Below are 21,074 nucleotides of genomic sequence, written 5' to 3' on the forward strand. Positions count from 1 at the left end.
ACAGTTACAGTTCAACGCCTCCTGGTGGTGACTCTTATACAAATGCTTTAGGTGTTCTTTTAAGCCTAATACATAACACCCCTTCCCCCTTAAGGATGAAACAATATACATATACAATGAACTTACATTCTCCCGTCACCTTCAGTGTTGCATCTTGATGGATTAGCCCCCCCCCCAATTTACAATGACAACCGATCCTCCCCATGTACTTTGCCATCCGGCTTCCCTTATTTGCGCACATAGTCAGCGAGGTAAGCGGGTGGCCTATGGGGCCGAGATGAACATCTTAGGTTTTCTTCCCCCTTGTGGGCTGGTGCCTTACTCGGCGTATCCTGGAAGTCCAAGTTCTCCTGAACTGGAGAGTCAGCAGGTAAGCTCTGGTTGACCGTTTCTGGTAGACCCCCCCATAGTCAGACCCTGTGGCAGGGTTAGCCCAGCGGTCCTGGGAGGGTTGCTGTCCTGGTTGATCGGGGTTCTCCTGATTCAGTTCTGTATCAACATGGTTCTCCTCTGGCTTGGACGTGGTTGTTTGTTGGTGGTGCTGGTCGGTGGAATGTGAGCTAGCTTGTGTGCCAGCTTGAAAACTCAATGAGGGGTAATTCTCCCCGTGGTCGCTTGGTGACCATTCTGGAACTCTTTTCCTTACTTGGTCTATGTGCCGTCTGACCTGACGACCCCCCTCCACCCCTACTATGTAAGATAAGGGCCCAGTTTTGTCAACCACCACCCCCAAAATCCACAAGTGTCCTGGACCGTAGTTCCTGGCCCAAACCAAGTCACCCGGGTGTAGTTCTCTTGGGGTTTTGAGTTGTGCGGCCTCAGAAGCCACTCTGTCGGAGTGAAGCCTGTCCAGTTTGGTGATGAGGCGTCTGCCCCAACGGAGCTCCGCAGGACTCTTCCCCGTGGCTGCACATGGTGTGGAGTGTTGAGACAATAGGAATTCCGCCAACCTGTGGTGCCAGTCACCGACGATAATGCGCTTGAGTGTGTCTTTGATTGTTCTCACCATCCTTTCTGCTTGTCCATTAGTCGACGGGTGGAAGGGCGCAGATGTGGCGTGTCTAATAAAGTTTGCTCTCATGAAGGCCTGAAATTCGGCAGCGGTAAATTGAGCCCCATTATCTGATACCACAACGTCAGGCAGACCATGTGTGGCAAAAAGTCTACTAAGCACTTGGATTGTTCTGGCCATGGTCATATTTGGGACTGGCACTACCTCCAGCCATTTTGAATGGCTATCTACTACTATTAGGAAAAGCTGTCCTTGGAATGGATCAGCATAGTCTATATGGACCCTGGACCAGGGTGTATGTGTTGCCTCCCACTTGTGGACAGGTGCTTGGGGCATCTCAGGTCTGGACCTTTGACAAGTGTAGCATCCATGAACCTGCTCTTCCACTGACTTATCTAACCCTGGCCACCAAAGGTAGCTCCTTGCTAAACCCTTCATGAGAACTATGCCAGTGTGCCCTTCATGTAGAGACTGCAGAACTCTCTCTCTCAGTGTTGATGGTATAATAACCCTACTACCCCACAATATGCATCCTTTATGTGCGGACAATTCATGCCTCCTTAAAAAATACGCTTGGAATTCCGGGCCTGGACTTTTATCCTGCCACCCTGTGAATACCCAAGACTGAACTCTGCTCAGGATTTTGTCTGAGGCTGTCTCAGCTGCAACATCCCTTGCATGGAGAGGGCATTCCAGTAGCTCTTGGATTGCCAGTATCTGTGCAGCGGGCGCCGGATCTGGTTCTATGTTTGCTAGGGGTAGCCTACTTAACCCATCTGCATGGCCCATTTCTTTCCCTGGCTTATGAATCAGTTTAAAATTGTAAGCCAATAAGAATATGGACCATCTGAGCATCCTTGGGGAGAGTATTTGTGGGGTTTGTTTGTCAGTGGTGAATAAGCCTAATAGAGGCTTATGGTCCGTAAACACTGTGAATTCCCTACCATACAGATAGTCGTGGAATTTTTTGACCCCAGCCACTATTGCCAGGGCTTCCTTGTCTATCTGTGCATAGTTCCTCTCTGCCCCTGAAAAGGTTCTAGAGTAGTAGGCTATGGGAACCTGTGTCCCATTTTCCTCCAGATGGCTTAGCACTGCTACCAATCCATAGGGTGAAGCATCACAAGCAATGCATATAGGCTTTGTTTCAATGAAATGGGTGACTGTGGACTTGTTGGACAGTAGAACCTTTAGGTCCTGGAAGCTTTTGTCATGGACATTGGTCCATTTCCATGCAGCTTTTTTTTTATCAAGGAGCCTATGTAGGAGTTCAGCTATGGCTGCTTTGTGGGGTAGGAAAGAGTGGTAAAAGTTTAATAATCCCAGAAAGGCTTGCAGTTCAGCCTTGTTTTTGGGAGTTGGGGCCATCTTAATTGCCTTCACTTTTGATTCTGCGGGGGTGAATTCCCCTGGTATCGATTCTGAACCCCAAATATTCTGTGGATGCAACCCCTATGCTGCATTTGTCTCTTTTTAGCTTGAGACCTGCAGAGCGAAGCCTCTTTAAAACTGCCCTAAGTCTGTCTGCTAAAACTTCCTCTGTTTCTCCTGCAATGAGGACATCATCAAAATAAGGGCATACACCTTGGATGCCCTTAAGTGTTCACTCCATTACCTCCTGAAAAATTCCTGGTGCTACACTTACACCAAACTGCAGGCGGTTAACTCTGAAGACTCCCTTATGAGTTACAATTGTTTGTGCTGCTGCTGTCTCCATGGTAACTGGCAGCTGCTGATATGCCTGTGCGAGGTCTAGTTTAGCAAAGATGGCGTCACCTTGGAGGGAAGCGAGAACGTGGCTGACCGTGGGGACCAGGTAAGCGTGCTGGTTTAGGGCCTTATTTAGGGTGCATTTATAATCCACGCAGATGCGGATCTCCCCGTTAGCTTTGAGGGGGTGACTATCGTGGTCTCCCACTCTCCCAAGTCTGCCGGCTGCAGGACCCCCTGTTCTACTATTTTGTCTAGCTCTTTTTCAATTTTGTGTTTGAGTGTGAAGGGGACTCTCCTGGGTTTAATTCTAATGGGTAGGACACTGGGGTTCAATTTAAATGAAATGGGGGCCCCTGTGTACCTTCCCAGCTTACTATTGAATAAGTCTGCAAACTCTTTGCAGACAGATTCGATGTTGTTTCCCTGCATTCTGTGGATGCCAGATATTACAATGCCCAATCCCTCAAACCAGTCCAACCCGACTAAACTGGTTCTATGGCCTTCAACTACGATAACATCCAAGTGCCCCTGAAACCTCTTAAACCGCACAGAAAGGGTGGCCTCCCCCTTAACTTTTACTGGTGCATTTTGGAAATCAGTTAACATGATACTGGAGGGCCTCAATTTAACCCACTGTTTGCTCCGGCCGCAAACAAATTTAAACATCTCGACAGAAATAATCGAGACTGCAGAGCCAGAGTCTAGCTCCATTTTACAAGGAATGCCTTGTAAATGGACTTCCAATTTTAGTTTGGGTTTAAGCGGCCGGTGGGCCCCGGTTCGGCAGATGGCCCTCCGGCTTTCGAAAAACCCCACGCTTGTCGAGCTCCGGGCCCCAGTACCTTTCCACAATGAGTTCTCTGACTGTCGCTTGGGTAGGCCCTCTCGGAAATGGCTACGGCAGACCGCTGCAATGTGGCCTGATTTCCCGCAGGCCCGACACATGGCCGACTGGAACTTGCAGCTCACCCGCGCATGGTTGCCTCCACAGCCTCCGCATTTCAGGGAGGGAGCTGCCTTCTGCTGGCTCTCCCTGTGCTCGCATTGTCGATCCCGTTGTTCTGTTTTTTGCTGGATCTGGTCGATGTCGGTTTCTTCCTCATCTGTGTGCACGCCGTACGTAGCGCCTTTGTAGTGTATTGCTTCCTCTGGGCTGCTGGGCAGGGGAGTCTGTACTGCTTGCACCGCGCCTCCGGCTGCCTCGTCGGCCAAGATCTCGTCTTCAGCATCTTGGAGAGTTATCTCGGGCCTTGCGAAAAGCCTCTGTTGCAGTCGCTTGTCTCTTAGGCCACACACAAGCCTGTCCCGTAATCTCTCATCCAGGTTGGAAAACTTGCAGAAGCAGGCGGCCTGTCGCAAGGCCGCAATGAACTCAGATGCAGATTTGCCCGGCTGTTGCACTCTCTGGTCAAAACGGAACCGCCAGGCCAATTCGGACATTCGGTGCTTGTAATGCCCGTTCAGCTCTTTCGTAAGGTCTTTGTATGAGTTGGTTTCGATCGGTGTTGGTGCGAATAGGCTTTCGGCCAAATCGAATATGGCAGGCCCGCTTATGCAAAGCAAGGTTGCCGCTTTTAGGCTGTCCTCGGCGATTTGGTTTGCCCGGAGATAGTTCTCGACTTGCCCCAAGTGTGATGGCCACCGTTCGGGATGGTGGATGTCGAATTCTCTGGGCTGGCCGACTTGTGCCATCTTCTTCTTGTTGTTCTTGGATCCTGCTTCACCGATTCAGACGTATGATTCCGAGTATTTGGCCGCTAGCATGGTGACTAGCCAGCTGTAGAGGGGGGGAAAAGATGCCTCTTTCCTCCAGCACGCGAAGCTGTCCCCTCGTGAATTCAGCTCTTTAAGGTAAAGCAGGATCCCATCCTCATCGCCACTGTTGTGTAGTGGGTTCTGGAGAGTAGGAAGGATGCCAGGCTGATGAGTACAGCATAACAGCTCTTTATTAGGTGGACGTGACCGTACTGGGGAATAGGGGTTACCTGCACTCTTTATATACCTGGCCAGTACCTCGCCAGGTACACAGCCAACCAATCAGATTGAACCTCTGTTTCCTGCCGAAACTGCTTCCCGCCAAAACAGTTACAGTTCAACGCCTCCTGGTGGTGACTCTTATACAAATGCTTTAGGTGTTCCTTTAAGCCTAATACATAACACTTCCAAATCAGTTAACTCTATTTATAAAATTGTCTTATATTTTGCTACACTTCATTTGCTTCATTTTTTTTTCTTTCTTCTCTTGTTTACCTCCCTTGAAATATTTCTTATTTTATACACGGGTGTTTTTTCTTCTTCTCCTGTTTTAGGAATAAAAATAGGTCTTATCTCTCTTTATTTCCTTGTTACAAGGAAAGAATAAATTGATTATCTTGACCTTTTCCTAACTGTTTTCTTACTGTGTTCTGTTTTCAAGATGAGACCGCTGATTTTTATAAAATTAGAACATTTTCATCCTGCTTTGGCATTTTATTCCCTACAGGCAGAACAGTTTTATCTATTATCTCTTATATGTGGCTTCTTTTCTTACTAAAGTATATGATTCTTAGGCTAAATTTGTTACACAGTTCCTACAACATATATGAATAGAAACAAAGGCATGCAGTATCCTCTTTCATTTCCTCCTTCTTAAACACTCCAAGGTCCACTTCTGAGTAAACATATTTATTTTGTGCCTTCAAGACATTGTTGAATTCTGTTGATTACCTGGGATAGTCGCTGCCATTTTAATAATTACAGTTCTGCATAATCAGGTTTCCCCCCCCCCCTATATTGAAAGGTACTCTGTCTGTATATGACCTTCTTCCAGTGTGTTGGGATTTCCATCCATCTATCATTATTGCTAATAAGAAATATTTGGCCAAAGTGAAACTCATTAACATAAGTGGAACCATCAATAAACACGGTATTTTGCAGAATAAAGGTAGCCAGACAAGGATCTACAAATCTAGGGTTTGATCTGTAGGAAGTGTAGAAAAACAGAAAGAGAAATACAAGAAAGGGGAGAAAAAATAGTAAGATGTGAACAAATGCAAATAGCTAAAACTCTGTATTGGTTTACATTGCAGCCTAAGGCATTAGGTCAAAGACTTTATAGGAAACTTCAGAATCTGAGTTTTGTAGAAATATTGAAAGGGAACAGAGAGGATACCATGCAGGTGTTCCTAGAATTGGAGGCAGCAGAGGGACAATCATCTCATAACATGTTTTGTGCCATTAGTTCTCTTTCTCCCCCTTCCTGTGGAGGTCCAGAGACTGATCAGAGTACATCAAGTTGGCATTTAAGGGACTCTTCCCAATCAACTTGTCTTTTGAGCATAAAAACTAACACTTTTAAATGGCCTATAAACGGAGTGATTTCAGTCAGTTTTTCTGAGTATCTATGAGGGAAAAGTGATGTCTTTTAGCTCCCCATTTAGCTAAAAAGATCCCAAGTAACCTCAGCTATTTCACACACCAGTCTTTCCCAACCTTGGGATATTCTAAGTTCCGTGAACTTCAACTCCCAGAAATCTCAGAAACTGCCACTGATAGTTGGGAAATCATAGAGATGAAATCTACACAACTGGAAACATCAAGACTGAGGTGGTGGTAGAGTATTAATAGTTATAAGTTTCGAGCACCCATACCTCCAGTCATCAAATTCCCCCACCGCATCCCTTAAGCACCAAGAAAAAATAACTCCCCATTTTGATTCTGATAGGGAGATGTTGAGTTTCAAAATGCTTTGCATTAATGTGTGTCTTTCTACTTTTAAAAAGAAGAGTACAAAACATTTTTTCTGGATATGAAAGGATTATATATTCTTTTTAAAAAAAAAAAAATAGGAGCCCTGATAGCACCAACTGCTTTGACAGCTAAGTGTTACATACTGAAATTGCCATCTGTTATTCTTTTTCCTTTTTCGTGACACTGTTCCCAGTCTCTGCTACAAATAGAACAGAAGTGAACTCCAGGGATTTTTTAAAAAAAAATAATCATTCTTGTGACCTTCTACATGGAGCCAGGTTTAAGAAAACAACATATCATGTTCATCAAATATTACATGGGCAGTTCCTTTGTTTTAAGAGCTATTTGAGGGCTATATATAAACTAACTACAGTTTATCACTGAGCAGAGAGTGCTGGCTTTTGTCATTAAGCTATTGCTAGAACTGGCTAACAGTCCATGTCTTATTCAAGCATTCACTTGTATGCATGGGGGTTTGATGGTAGAGGTAGAATACAGCCAGCATAAAGCCCCCTCACTTTCTCTCTCTGATGTTCCTGAAATTACCCAGATTTCTAAAATGTTTTAATGCAAATATAGCTTTCCACATAATGATATAGCACATGACAGGGATATCCGTGGGACCACTTTTCCCCAAGGACATCTACCTATCCTACTAATTCAGATAGGGTGAGTACGCTCCTAGTCCCTTCCCCTAAATATTGCCATCTGATGGAAGCTTTATGTGACTTTTCTGTGGAAGCCTGTGCCCTATGGAATGCTCTGCCCCTGATGTTCAGCTGGCCTCCACCCTCCTAGCCTTCTGTGAAGCTTTGAAGACCTGTCCCCCCCCCAAGCTCTGGGAGAAGATTAGCACTTTAGAATCTGTTTAGTTTTATAGTTTTAATGTGATTTCAAGGTGTCTTTTAGTCTTTGATTGGAGTTGGTTGAAAGATGGGAGGCTATATAAATGTGATGTCAAGGTTCCAACTAATGAAACCACATAAAACGGAACTCTGAGGCTTGATGTTTCCTTAAAGCACATGTTTATTGGATACATAATATTGGCACAGTTAAAAGTGAAACCAACTTTGAAATTTCCCTAGGGATTCAATGTAACTAAAAGTAACATTTCCCTCCCCTCTGTTATGCAATAGATGAAGCTGACCAATGGAAGTAATTGTCGGGCTCCTCAATTTGTCTTCACTCCTCCTTCTAGCACCTGCAAGAATGATCTTGGTTCCCATGGGACTGATTTGTGTTTTGGCTAGCAATACTTTTGTTTCTTTCCCTCCTTCCCCACAATCTATGTTGCAACTTAAAACAACAAAGATGACTTCAGCCAGGTTTGTTTAAAGATGTTGCCATGTGATAGATAGATAGATAGATAGATAGATAGATAGATAGATAGATAGATAGATAGATAGATAGATAGATAGATAGATAGATAGACAGACAGACAGACAGACAGACAGACAGACAGACAGATAGACAGACAGACAGACACATAGATGATGAATGGATGGATCAGAGACTGTATTAAATAGGGGCACAGATATCATGGAGTGAGGAGACTAGGCAGCAAGGTGGATGGGTGTTTTGTCCTCTGCCCATTTTCACATCTTCATATATTCAAAAGAAGTTCTTGAAGCATCTTTAGATTCATTGAAACCTATCTCCTTAATAATGAATAAGGTCCATACACCAATATGAAAATCAGTGATATTATCTGCTTCTCTTTTCTTTCAGATAAACTGTGTAATCTTGTAAAGAGAAGTGGTGTGCCTTCCAGAATGTGTAAAATAGTTCCAAGCTTAAACCTAAGTATATTGAACAAATGTAAGAAAGTGTTTTATTTTTTGAAGTAAGTTATACAATATTCTACTTTTGAATGTAGCATACAATTTACTTATTTGATAAGATTGAAAAAGATACATATAAGTAGACAAAATGATCATAGTAATTCTGTATGCAACCTGAAAGCATATTCACATCTCACACTCTTATTATTATTGCACATTTTCCCAAGCATTTGAAGATACTTGTGTCCAGTCCTTTTTTTGTAAAAGAAAAAGGTGCCGGACAAATGTCATACAACCCGCCTTGCCTACCCTACAAGGTTCCATCCAAAAAAGGTGCCGGAACTCCGTTCTGAGCATTCTATGAGAAAAAAAGCCCTGCTTGTGTCTAAATGACACTTTCCTCTATATACATTAGGCCCACAAATTATCTGATAATACTGGTGAATGGTTACATAAATACTTATTTTTCTTTCAGTGAGAATGGATTGGATGTAAACATCGACACACTGGAGAATAAATGTCCAAAGATCAACATGGCTAAATAAGATTTAAATCTTGCATCTTCCTAAAAACGCTGATTTAACTAAAAATAATATCTGTGATTCTTCCCATCATAAAAGAAAAGAACAGTTATATTTAGACAAGTAATGATGCACCAGTACAGTCAGTCTATTCAAAAGTTGTGATTTTAATATTTACATCCTATTCTTTTGTTTATTTAATGATATAGGTTGCCTTGAGTGTTTGAAGAGGAAGATGGGATATAAGAATGAATGAATGAATGAATGAATGAATGAATGAATGAATGAATGAATAAAGCCAAGCATTCCTGATTTTCATAACAAATATATTAATCAGTTTTTTTATGGGATCCATTGATTTTAAAAGTTCCATCAGAGAAGGCATGCATAAATAAATAAATGAATATTAAAGGCATTTATAGGATTTTAATTGCAGCCAATCATTTTAAGCCTGTTTATGTTTTTATATTTTTCTAATAATCACACAGTACTGAAATCTTAAATCTTTGTTTGATACAGCTACATACAGATGGATCATCATCCCTGATTGAATATGATAGAAAATAATATTCTAGTCTTTTGAATACTTAATATTTCTTCTTATCTGTGGTACACTCTCTCATTATGATATATGTACCAGAGTCCTATGTGCATTTTCTAAGCAGCTGTATCTGTCACCATCAGTGAATACTGCAGGAACACAGCGCCAGACAACAGATCTATAGAATAAGTAAAGAAGATTTTTTTCTCTCTCTCTTTTTCCATATACATAAAGCAGAGAGAAATCCCCAACAATTTGTTTGCTACCAACATGTCAATTGTACAGGATAGCTTAATAGAAAGTAGCCAAACTGAATTCAATAATATCCTAATGGAAACACATGTATTCTACTTAATATAAGATTTTCTCCTGCATGCAAAAGGTATATGCATTAGTAATTTAATGGCAACATTAGGAGTATTTTTCTTCTTCACTGTTTTAGGATTTATTGCGGGGGGGAAAAATCAATGCTAAACCGGAGCCATTGTTTCTCATGTGAATGTGATTTTGCATGCCACTGCCGTGCATCTGTGTCTTAAGCATGTTTACTCATCTATTCGTTTCATGGAGCTTAAGGAGATTTGCTCCCAAGAAAATGTGTCTAGTATGTTTTGAAGATTATGTGGAAAACTAAATTGGATTGAATATGCTTAAAGGAGCAAATGAATCCATATTCAGCAATGGGTAATTTGGAGTTTCAGTTTCTGTTTTGTACCTGAAGTGCTGAAAAAGGGTTTCTCTCCCTGCACATTGCAGTAGGGAACAATTTTCATGCTGTATTTTTAGGTGATTTGTATTAATTTAATCCTAATTTTTACTTAGTGCACCTATATCAGTGATGGCGGACCTTTTAGAGACTGAGTGCCCAAACTGCAACCCAAAACCCACTTATGTATTGTCGAGTGCCGAGTGGGCATGGCCCATTGGGTGGGCCTGGCTGTGGTGGTAACGGCAGACTGAATGGGACTAAAAATTTCAATCAATCAATTCCAACTTTGCAAGATCCTTTTTTTTTTGCCCATGAGAACTTGAAATTGATTGATAGATTGAACCTTTTTTTTTGCACACAGCAGTGGAGACCTAAAGTGAAAAGGTTTTATAAAACTTAGCTGAAGGCCTAGGAATGGGGCGATGGCATGGGTGCCCACAGAGAGTGTTCTGTGTGCCCCCTGTGGCACGCGTGCCATAAGTTTGCCACCATGGACCTATATTTTTACAGAGGCCTACCTTTTAACTGTAGGCTAGTATAGGAAGGCCAATAGTTATTCTAAATCAGGCATATCAAACTGCCGGCCCACAGGCCGGATGTGTCATGCCAAAACCACGTCCACCCCATTGCCGGCAATGGGGGAAAAGGTGTGATACGTCGCGCAACGTCACATGACGTCGCAAGTTTGACATGCCTGTCTAAATGTATTTTCTTTATAGTAAAGGCTGTGCATTATAACGGCTTAATCCTACCAGGCAATCTAATTGCTCAAGAAACTGCATCAAGACTCCAGATACATACAGGTAGACTTGTGATCACAATTAACCCCAAAATAGTTAAATGAGTTTTGCCTCATTTTACAGCCTTTCTTGCCACAGTTGTTAAGTGAATCACTGCAATTGTTTAGTTAGTAACATGGTTATTAAGGGAATCTGGCTTCCTCATTGACTTTGCTGTCAGATGGTTGCAAATGGTGATCACATGATCCCGAGACACTGCAACCGTGATAAATATGAACCAGTTGCCAAGCATCCAAATTTTGATTATGTTAATGTGGGGATGCTGCAACAGTCATAAATGTGAAAAATAGTCATAAGTCACTTTTTTCATTGCTGTGCAACTTTGGTCACTAAATGAATGGTTATAAGTCGAGGACTGCCTGTAATACTTTCTCAGAATATTATTTTTATTATTTTATTGTGTCCATTATTTATCATTTTCTTGGGCTATCATTTAGACACAATACAATTATAACTATTTAATATACTTATACTACATATGATATACTCTAACCATATGTTTAGGGAATGACAAGCGCTTATAAAGCCATTCAGGAAAATGCAAGAAATTAAAAGTTCTTTTTCCTTTTCAAAACCTCCTCAACTTACAACAGTTCGCTTAGTGACTGTTCAAAGTTACAATGGCACTGAAAAAGTGCCCCCCAAGCCACAGCCGAGTAAGACACCTCCCTGCCTGCCCAGAGGTGCTCTTCCTCCTGTCCGAGGTTTTCATTGTTGTGAACATTTCTGTTGAGGATTGGCAGCGGGAGTGAGGTGGGAGGTGTTTGGTTTTTATTCCCACCCCCCAGTCTGCTGTGTGTTTGCAGCAGGTTTTGGTCACTTCACATGACCCTGGGACACTGTGACTATCATAAATATGAATCAGTTGCCAAGCATCTGAATGTAAATCACAAGACCCTGGACACCCTGTAACATTCCAGCTGATCGGCACTTCTTCTGGGCTCAGCAGAAGCGCCAGGATCAGCAGCAAGCTCCAGCTGGAGCCTGGCACTGATCCTGGTGCTTCCGCTGAGCCCTGACAGCCCTGTAGCTCCAGCCATTTCTCATTCAGGCTTGTGCGGTGCTACCACAGGTTCAGCTCATTCCCCTCCCCCACTACCACTTTTCTAGGATGGTCCTGTACCACCTGCCAGGTGCCAATGTGTCTAGCAAACAGACATTCATTATGCTATTTAAAACAGGAAAGTAGTTCGCTGGAGAACAGATTTAATATTTCTATGAGGCAAACTGTTACTGAGCACAGGCTTCGACTCACTAAGAGAGAGAAACAGAATTGATTTTGCATTTTTTAAAAAGTTGCATGTGGAAAAATTATATGTCTAGGTTCATCCATTATGCTAACTGTTCTGTAGTTTCTTGTGGTTTCTTTACTTCTGGTAGAATCACATGCAAACTAGTGATTGATCTGTGGCTTAGCTGGGAATAAAATTAGCTAGTATGGTTAAAAAAACAAACAAACAAACAAACCCAAGTATAAACAGCTTTAGCTGAGTGTGATGTATGAACCCAGCTGAGGTAAAGTCTAATTGGAATGAAGAAAGAGTTGACTTGCAAAAGAAAGAGGAATATCCCTCGAGTGATGTTGGCCAATTATTTGTGGTTTAAGTTGTTCAGATATTTGCTTTCTACTTTGCTCATGTACATGACCCACCCTCATTTGAGCTGTGGCAATTTAAAAGTGCTGCTAAATAAATAAATAAACAGAATAATCAAATAAATGATCATATGAGCAAGATAGTAATGTTTTTAAAAAATACCGTGACCATTTCCAAAAAAAACCTTTTTTTTTTGCTTATTTTGAATTACTAGGGGTAGTGATGCTTTAACTTCCACATAACATTATGTACCCTTCCGGAGGGCATCCATTTTATACATGGGATTCAGACAGTGCAGTTCCTACAGCTGTCCCCTGTTTGTGCTTTTCTGAAACAGGGAACAAAATATTTCAATAATTATTTCAGTGGGGCTGTTTTCTTCTGAGCTCAGAACAAAAGGTGCCAAACAGCTTTTTGTTCCACGCACATAGACCTTGCAGCAGCATGTTTGCAATAACTCTGCAGCTACTGTAATCATGTGTTATTTGTTTCCTCACATATTTGGGATGAAATTTTGTTCCATAGTGCTCAAACAGGGAAGGGACAGGCAATCAAATCTGAGTTGGAAATGCAACTCAGCTTCTTGAGTGGCTGATAGGAAACTTTCTGGTGAAATAGTTATGTCACTAAAAGGGGTGGAGTTGAAGACATTTGACCAATTTTGATGTGCGTGGTGAATTTAAGAGTAGAAACAGAAGCATTCTAGTACCCAGAAATTTTGCAAATGCTTGCAATCTATCATGGCTTTCAATACCTTTTTATTTCTTCTACAAGTAGATAAGTTGCCATGAACTATCTTGCCAACTGCTACCCACAAACAAATATCTGCCAGCCAGTATGCCCTAAGATAGGGGTGTCAAACTTTGACAGATGTAAGACTTGTGGGCTTCAACTCTCATAATTCCCCAGCCAGCCATGCTGGGTGTTGAAATTTTGGGAGTTGAAGTCCACAGGTGTTAAAGTTGCCAGGTCTGAATATACCTACTCTAAGAGTTCTATGCAGTGTAGTTTGAGCAAATGATCACCACATAGCCTGCTATCAATTGCTCACTCAATTTCTGAAGCATTACATATGTTGTACAGGCTCCATACCCACCATAGTTCCTGGATTCTCCTTATCTCCATGGAAAGGGAAAATAGGAAAAGCCAGTGGTGGGATTCAAATACAGTATGTGAACAACTGCTTCTCTGTGTGGATGCTGCTTCTGGAAGTCCATTCTGGGCTGGGCAACAAAAAATTAGCTACCGGTTCTGCCAAAGTGGTGCGAACTGGCTGAATCCCACCACTGGGAAAAGCTAAAATGAAGGGTCTAGTCATATATTTATGGGCATAGCTCCCTTGCAAGGAGATCTCAGGTACAAGGCTATTGGCTACAATGCTAGCCATGTTTACCTGTGCTCATCAAAATACATCTCTGACATCTGCACAGGGCTTAAGTCAATTAAGACTGACAACAGGTAATGAATTCCATATGCGGCACCATTTCTAGTATCGTTGCTGAGCAACAACAGAAATCCTGTCTGATATTCAATGAAAGATAACCAAATAAACCACAATCTTGCACATTCTAATAGAGGGAAAGGCAGAAATAGAATAGAATTTGGAATGACTTTTAGAAGACTATGTGTCAGAAAAATTTAAAAATAAGATAATAACAACAGCTAAATATAAATAGCACTGGCTAAATCAGGCTTCAAATCTAAATTTGATGCAAAAATGAAGAAAACTTGAAGAAAGTTTTGTGTAAAAGGACTGGGAGCTCTGCCTGGTTCTTCTACTGAAAACAGTGTCATCAACCATTGAGCAAAAGCAGTGCAAAACATTCCAATATTAAAATGTTGTCACAGGGTTTATCTGCACTGCCAAATTACTCTGTCACTAGTACAGTCCACCAACCATTTTTGGAGGATATGAACAGATGATATCGTGCTCTTACCTTCGGTTTACCATGAATGCAGGCTCTAGACACATTTTCCTGCCTCCAGTTTAAAGAAGTGATTTTAACTCCCAGAATTCCCCAGCCAACATGACTGGCTAGGGAATTCTGGGAGTTGAAGTCCACAAGTCTTAAGGTTGCCAAGGTTGAGTAACTCTTCTGTAAAATCTTGTTTATGTGATTTGCAGGACAAGGCCGTCTCCTTTGAGGTTCCTGAGCTATGGAATTCTTTCAATAGAAGTACTGTAGGTTTAGTTCCCACTATCCCAGTATTTAAGAAAGCAGCAAAACATTCATTTCTTTTCTTGAGCTTTTAACTGTTCATGCTGATTTTAACTGTGATTCTAATTAGGACCTAAGACAACTCGCCATGGCCAACTTGCCACGGGACAACTTGATGTGGTCAACTTGACATGGGAGACCTCACTGCAGGACAATTCAATAAGGAATAACTCAATGTAAGATAACTGGACTCTAGAACCATTCCTCTCTTAATATTCTTTGGTTGCCCATCCCTCTCTTCCATCTTTCTTAGTTTTATTAATGTCAGCTCTGATCCCCAGAAGAACCCGTGCCGCTCGGGAAAACTGCCTAGGCAGATACTGGGAGAACTGGAATTGGCTGCACTAAAGTAGTGGGTCATGGTTACACCAGTGTCTATTTAACTAAACCAGGCCTGAGCCTTCCACTCTGGTTTCCAAAGCCAGCCCAGCTTAAGGGAAGCAAATGTTCCCACCAGCTAGACCCCGACTCCAAAGGCTTCCTCGCCTCACTTCACCCTCCCCCTCAATGAAAAGAGGGGAGGGATAGATGGGATTTATATTTCTCTCTTCTCCTTCTGGGGTTCCAAAGGGAGTAAAAGGTGGCTTCCAATAGATAGAAGGTCAAGGGCTTTGGCACTTGGAATTGTGCGGTAACAGAAGCTGTCTCCCCTTGCTCAAGGCAGCTTCGTGATTGCCTCCATTAGCCAGCAGACAAGCTTCCAATCACACCTGGGCTTGAGGAGAAGGACCTCTCCTTCAGCATGCTGCGTTGGACCCCAATGACTGCCGAGCAGGGAAAAGGCCAAGCAGGGACGGTGACAGGGCGATTCGCTCCTGACAGCTACCACCATGAAGGTTTTTCCTGTTGAAGTGTCTAGCCTGGAACAATGACTTCTGCTCAGCCTGTCTTTTGCAGAAGGGGGCACTGGAAAGCAAGGCGAGGAAGCCTTTGGAGAAGGAGTTGGCAGGAACTTTCGCCTCCCTTAAACCAGGCGAGGTGGCCAAGGCAAGTTGTCTCATTCCGTCTAATTATACTGATTTTACTGCTGCGTTTCATATTTTTGTAATTTGTTTGGAGGTTGTAAGCAATCTGTAAACAGAAAGCAGAAAGATATAGTCTAAAGCTAACCAGGATTAGACAGTGAAGGTTTGTGTGTTCCTATGTTGAGAAATAATTCTCAGTGTATTTGTTTAAACAGTTATTCACAAAATGGAGTAGGTATTTTCTTTTAAACAATTGAATGAAACTCTCCAATGATTCCTAATTTTAAAAAATGGAATAAAGATCTCTCCCACTGTTTTTTTTCTATTTGTGAGATCAATTAATTGAATAGTTTTTTGACAGACGATTAACTTCTGGAATATCCTCTTATAGTTCTGTTGGTTTTTGTTTAGAACCTGCGTCTGACAGATACATATTATTATATAGATGCACAAATGTGTGATTGTGCAAAGCCAACACATCTTCTAAAGGGAAAAGTCACTCAGACTTTCAGATGGAGTGGGCTACCCTAGGCAACTTTACTTTAAGATAATTGGGAATTGCCTATAATTGGTTATAAGATGGGTGGCTATATAAATATTTTAAATGAATAAAATAATGCCTATATCAATAAAATGGGAGCCAAATAATACACAAAAGTGGACAAGTTCAATTAGCAAAAATTATTTTTTGGCAGACAATCATTTAAAGCAAAAATGGTAATATCTTTAAGCAATTATTTGTACTATTAAAATTAGGTAAGTTTAGTGTCAAAGGGAACCTCACAGTTTTAAGACATGTATATGTAATGCATTATGCAGTGAGCAATACATTTTCATAGAATTGCACAACAGATATCATCATTCCTGACCTCAATATTATATTTATATTTCAGCATTGTCATAAGTGCTGTTAATTGTCTAAAATAAACCGCTTGAAGTGTAAAATATGAAGAGTGTCTCCTTAGAGCTTTTTGTTCTGTTTAATTAGAATCTGCTATTTTAGTGATGGCGTTCATTATCAGGACTGTTTTGCTCATTATAGTGAATGTAGCAGCTAGACACTACTGAGTCACAGATCATCATACATTTACACAATGCTTTTAAATAACAACCTACATAGCGCTGTTATAAAAGAAGATCCCAGAGTCTGCAGACTGAGATGCTGAGAGTTCCTGTTGCATTACTGAAAGGGAGAAGGAAACATGTAACCTTCCATGATGAAGTAGAATCTAGGAGAATCATTGACAAAATGGAGGCAGACATCATGTTATTTTGGTTGCTTGTCCCATTCATGACTCAAGTTGGGGCAGGAGAGAGTGTTTAAGATTTCTAGTGAAAACAGGTCATAAGTAAGGGGATATGAACTCCCATAGTAGATTCTTCATCTGCAGGTCCTCCTTTTTCCAGTGTGATTCAGAAAATGGAAGTAAGCTTATCAATAATAAATCATCTGGAGCTTAAGAATTAGAAGTCCAGGGTTACTCTTTGCCCACCTGTCTGCCTATGTTGTGATTCAGAAAAGAGTCTTAAGATTGTCTTCTCTCAGGACAATCATTTCATTCAAATGTAAATTATACAGTTCTTTTCAAGTAAAAGTGATCTATATACAGTATGGTTTGAGGAACCATGGACATGTCTTGAAGTATGATGTCCTACTTTACATATATAAGTTACCCAAACTCTTCAATGGGTAAGTGTTGGCCTATACTAATTGACTACATTGTGGATTGAGACCCATTTTTTCCCAATAGAGCAAGTTTTCTAACGAGGGAAAAATTTGTTCTTGGATGTTAGTCCTTAATAACGTTCTGAGGGTCCATATAAATATCAACTAAGAAAAGTTTTAAATTTTTCTAACATTATGTGACCATCTATAAGAAATAAGTCTATAACATTCAAATCAAAATGTATTATAATAAAAATATAAAGCATTCTTCTAAATAAGCCCATTTTTTTAAGAATTCTTTGAAGCAGAACTTGTTTTCCTTATATAAAAGGAATATAAAATAATACATAAAATATATAAATATTAAAAAGAAAATTATTTTATACTTAAAAGAATTCCTTATATAAAAGGAATTCTAGAGTGGTGATGATGTTATCTGTTCAACAGCAATAAGCAGACTTGCAGAAAGAAATACATTTTCTTATAGGCGGGTTTGTGAGCTGAATAGCAAGCCAATACAGACATCTCCATGCCTTCTCCTTCAATTGTTAATAGCAAAGCTAAATGGGTTTTAGAAATACCAAAAGTTCTTTTTTTGAACAGAAACAACACATTTCCAACAATATGTTTATCTTGGAATACCACAATTGCTTCAGAACAATAATAAATATCTAAGCATGCATGCAAGCAAACAAGCAGCCTTACAGAGACTGGGTCCAAGTCTGATACCATAAAAGAAAAATAGCATGATTTGAGGAAACATCTCTTTGCTGTTACGCAAAGCAGAAGCTTTTTGTCTTCTGTAGGGAAGTTCATATGTGAAGCAGCCAAAGGTGAATAAACCACCTTTACATTATAACATTGAATTCTATATTATTTACAAGGAGTGACTAGATTTTACTTTACCTCACTTTTAGGTTCCCTTGTTGCGGCTGCCCATCATAAACAGATAAAATATCAAAATCCTCTTCAAGGGCAAAAGTATGGAATGATAATTGTATCCTGTTACGTTCGCCTGTGATTATGATCCATGTGCAGTTGGCGTAATTTGGGTAGCCATGAGGGAATCCTGGGCTTTCTATCGTCCCATTGGGGCCTTGTACTAAACCTCCGCAGTTCTGACCTGGAAGACAAGAAGGAAAAGAAGAAATGAACATAATTTCAATCATTTTTTCTCTCTGTCCTATGGTCGAATCCACACAAAGCAGGCTTGAGACTGAAAATTTAGCATTTCAAGATGTAATTCCATGTATTCATGCGGTGCTTTGCATTGAATAGAGTATATGGGAACAAATTTAGCTCCCGCTAATTTTCACGAAGCCATTTTTTCTCTTCATTCTTAAAGGGATAACCATTAGGAATAAATGGGGTAAAGTGAGATAATGCATTTTTAACAAAGATAGTATTAAGCTATACAGAATAAATTTACATCAGAGTCACATTATTTATCCTAGAAAACATGCTTCCTAATCCACCACTAGAGACCACTGGTGAATTTGGTCCATGAACACTACAGTGCACTCCTTTAATTAACAGGCCTTCTCCAATCAATCGATCAATCAATTCTGAGTGATATACAACTTCCCAAATCTGAATTTTGCCTTAAAATAAATACATAAGAACCAAATCTTAAAACCAAGATCGTATATTATTAAGTTGCAGTATACAGAATGACTGTGACAATTAAAAATGACTATTTATCCAGAGCGATAACCAAAGCAACCCTTCCATCAAGGCTTGGTGAAAAAACCAAGTCTTCACAGATGTTTTGAAGACCAAAAGAAACAGTAGCACTTAAAATGTGAGGGAACACTATTAAAGAGGATAGGAGCATGTAGGTGGACATCTCTGATTGCAGGAACCTGTGAAGAGTTCACTCTACTAGACCCTACTGGGTGAGAGGTGTTAGTAGGAGAAGGCAATTCCAGATATCCAGACCTTAAACCATGAAAAGCATTAAAGGTTACAATAGCAACTTAAGTTGAAAGCCAACTAGGCATCAATGCAACTTCTAAACTTGGTGTGTTATGACCAGCTCGGGATTTGTCCATAGCTGTTAGAGCTGCTGCATTCTGCACTATCCATTATTTCAACATTTTGTATGCTGCATGACATACGTGAGCGTTAGATCTTAAAATCCCTAAAGTAGGCCAACAGGAAATGTTTCAGTTTCCATTGGTCCCGTTATGACTAAATTCTAAGATTCAGCATAGAACATGTTTATTCCCAATTTGATTAGTATATCCTACAGAACCATATGGGGGCATGCTGCTGATTAAATAGGCAATTCTGCAACAAGTAGCCTTGATTTATGACAAGCAGGTTTTTTTCTATCCATCTTGCTGAGCTCATTAATCCCTCAAATATAGATATGCCAAAGCTCAGAATTACACTGAGGCATAAAATCAATCTGTTTTATAATGAATAAAATGTCTGCAAAGAGAAAAGGTTGGGGGAGGCATTTTGTGCATAATGCTTAGACTCACATGCAGTTTTGGCATAAATATATTCCTAACACTTGCTGTTATGCCCACAACAAAGATTACTTCAGGTAACTTTTTATTATGTCCCAAATACCTATGAATAGACTTTTGACTTTAAATATTAACTTGAAATGCTGTCAAATGCTTGTGGGAGTTTCCAAATCCTAACATAAAAGATTTAATTAAAAAAAGGATTTGCAGGTTAAAACTATAACCTAATAAATTACCATTTTCTACTGAATTTAAATCTGAAACTCTAATGAGTAGATATTAAAGCTGTGGGAATTCAGTACGCCTGTTAAAAGAGAAGGATTTCCTAGCATATCTGCCAATTGTTCAAACCAAACCATTATAATGCAGACATTGCCACATTTCTTTCTCTAAATGTAAAGCCTTTTATAATTAAGTAGTTCCTAAAGATGTATTTATATCCTGTTAAACATAGCTTGAATTGGGAGGGGAAATAAAATCCCCACTCAGCTGGCAATAGGAAACTGTCATTAGTTGCATTTTATGAATACATCCTTCTTATTGCAAATTGGTAAAAAAAAATCTAGGCACAGTCATCTTTATCTTCGTATTTTTGTCTTTTAAGTGTTCTTATGATGGCTGAATGGGTGAGGAGAACTGTAATCCTTCTGGCAAGCCTTATCACAGAGTCGATTTATTCCATTTATTCAACTGCCTGCACAATCTCTATTGAAGGCAGACTGGATGTTCTTGTTAGCAAGGATCTTATTGGAGGAAGATGCTTGACCAGGTGTACCATTTCTGAAATGCAGATACACTAGAACATAGAGTGATGCATTTGGGCTGATTGTAAAACACTGTACATTAGGATTTGTTTGGGGGGGGTAGGAATGGGGGAATAGGAAAGGCTTAATAAATTTCAGACATGTCTGTAAGAACCAGCAAGTTAATGGTAAAATTTTAGTTAAGGAACCTGAAGGTCATGGGGCTAAGTGAAAATGAGAATTAATTCATACATACTCCCTCTGCATCAAGTTGAATGACCAAGTTATCTAGATACAGGAAAGACTGTAATTGGAATGACAGATTAGCTATAACACTAAATTATAATCTGACTTGTTCCACAAGGACTTACTATCTTATGTGAACTGAGCCATGGGGTTCACAAACTGTGGCTTATGATCAGATGCATGAAGTGAGCCACTTCTTCAACAAACTATAGTTAAAACATATCAGCTAGTAGCACAAGATATGAACCCAGCCAATTAGGAAGGGCCAGAAATAAAGAGGGGGAAAAAAGAAAAGAGCTCATATGGGTTCAACAAATTCCACCTCTTGGAGTGGAATTCAGTTATCATTGACAGAATTTC

General features: G+C 40.4%; 1 protein-coding gene across 1 annotated transcript in view; it reads right to left on the reverse strand.

Annotated features, from left to right (window-relative positions):
• The window catches only part of CSMD1 (CUB and Sushi multiple domains 1), a gene marked incomplete at its 5' end in the record, with an annotated part of 1,150,904 nt that overhangs the window by 853,405 nt on the left and 276,425 nt on the right, over positions 1 to 21,074 (reverse strand). The window contains one exon of the mRNA XM_081335496.1: positions 18,158 to 18,374. Coding sequence (XP_081191622.1) covers positions 18,158 to 18,374 — 217 coding nt within the window. The remainder of the gene's footprint in view (positions 1 to 18,157; positions 18,375 to 21,074) is intronic.

The sequence above is a fragment of the Vipera berus genome (genome assembly GCF_964194415.1).
Source record: "Vipera berus genome assembly, chromosome: 1".
NCBI classification, from domain to species: domain Eukaryota; kingdom Metazoa; phylum Chordata; class Lepidosauria; order Squamata; family Viperidae; genus Vipera; species Vipera berus.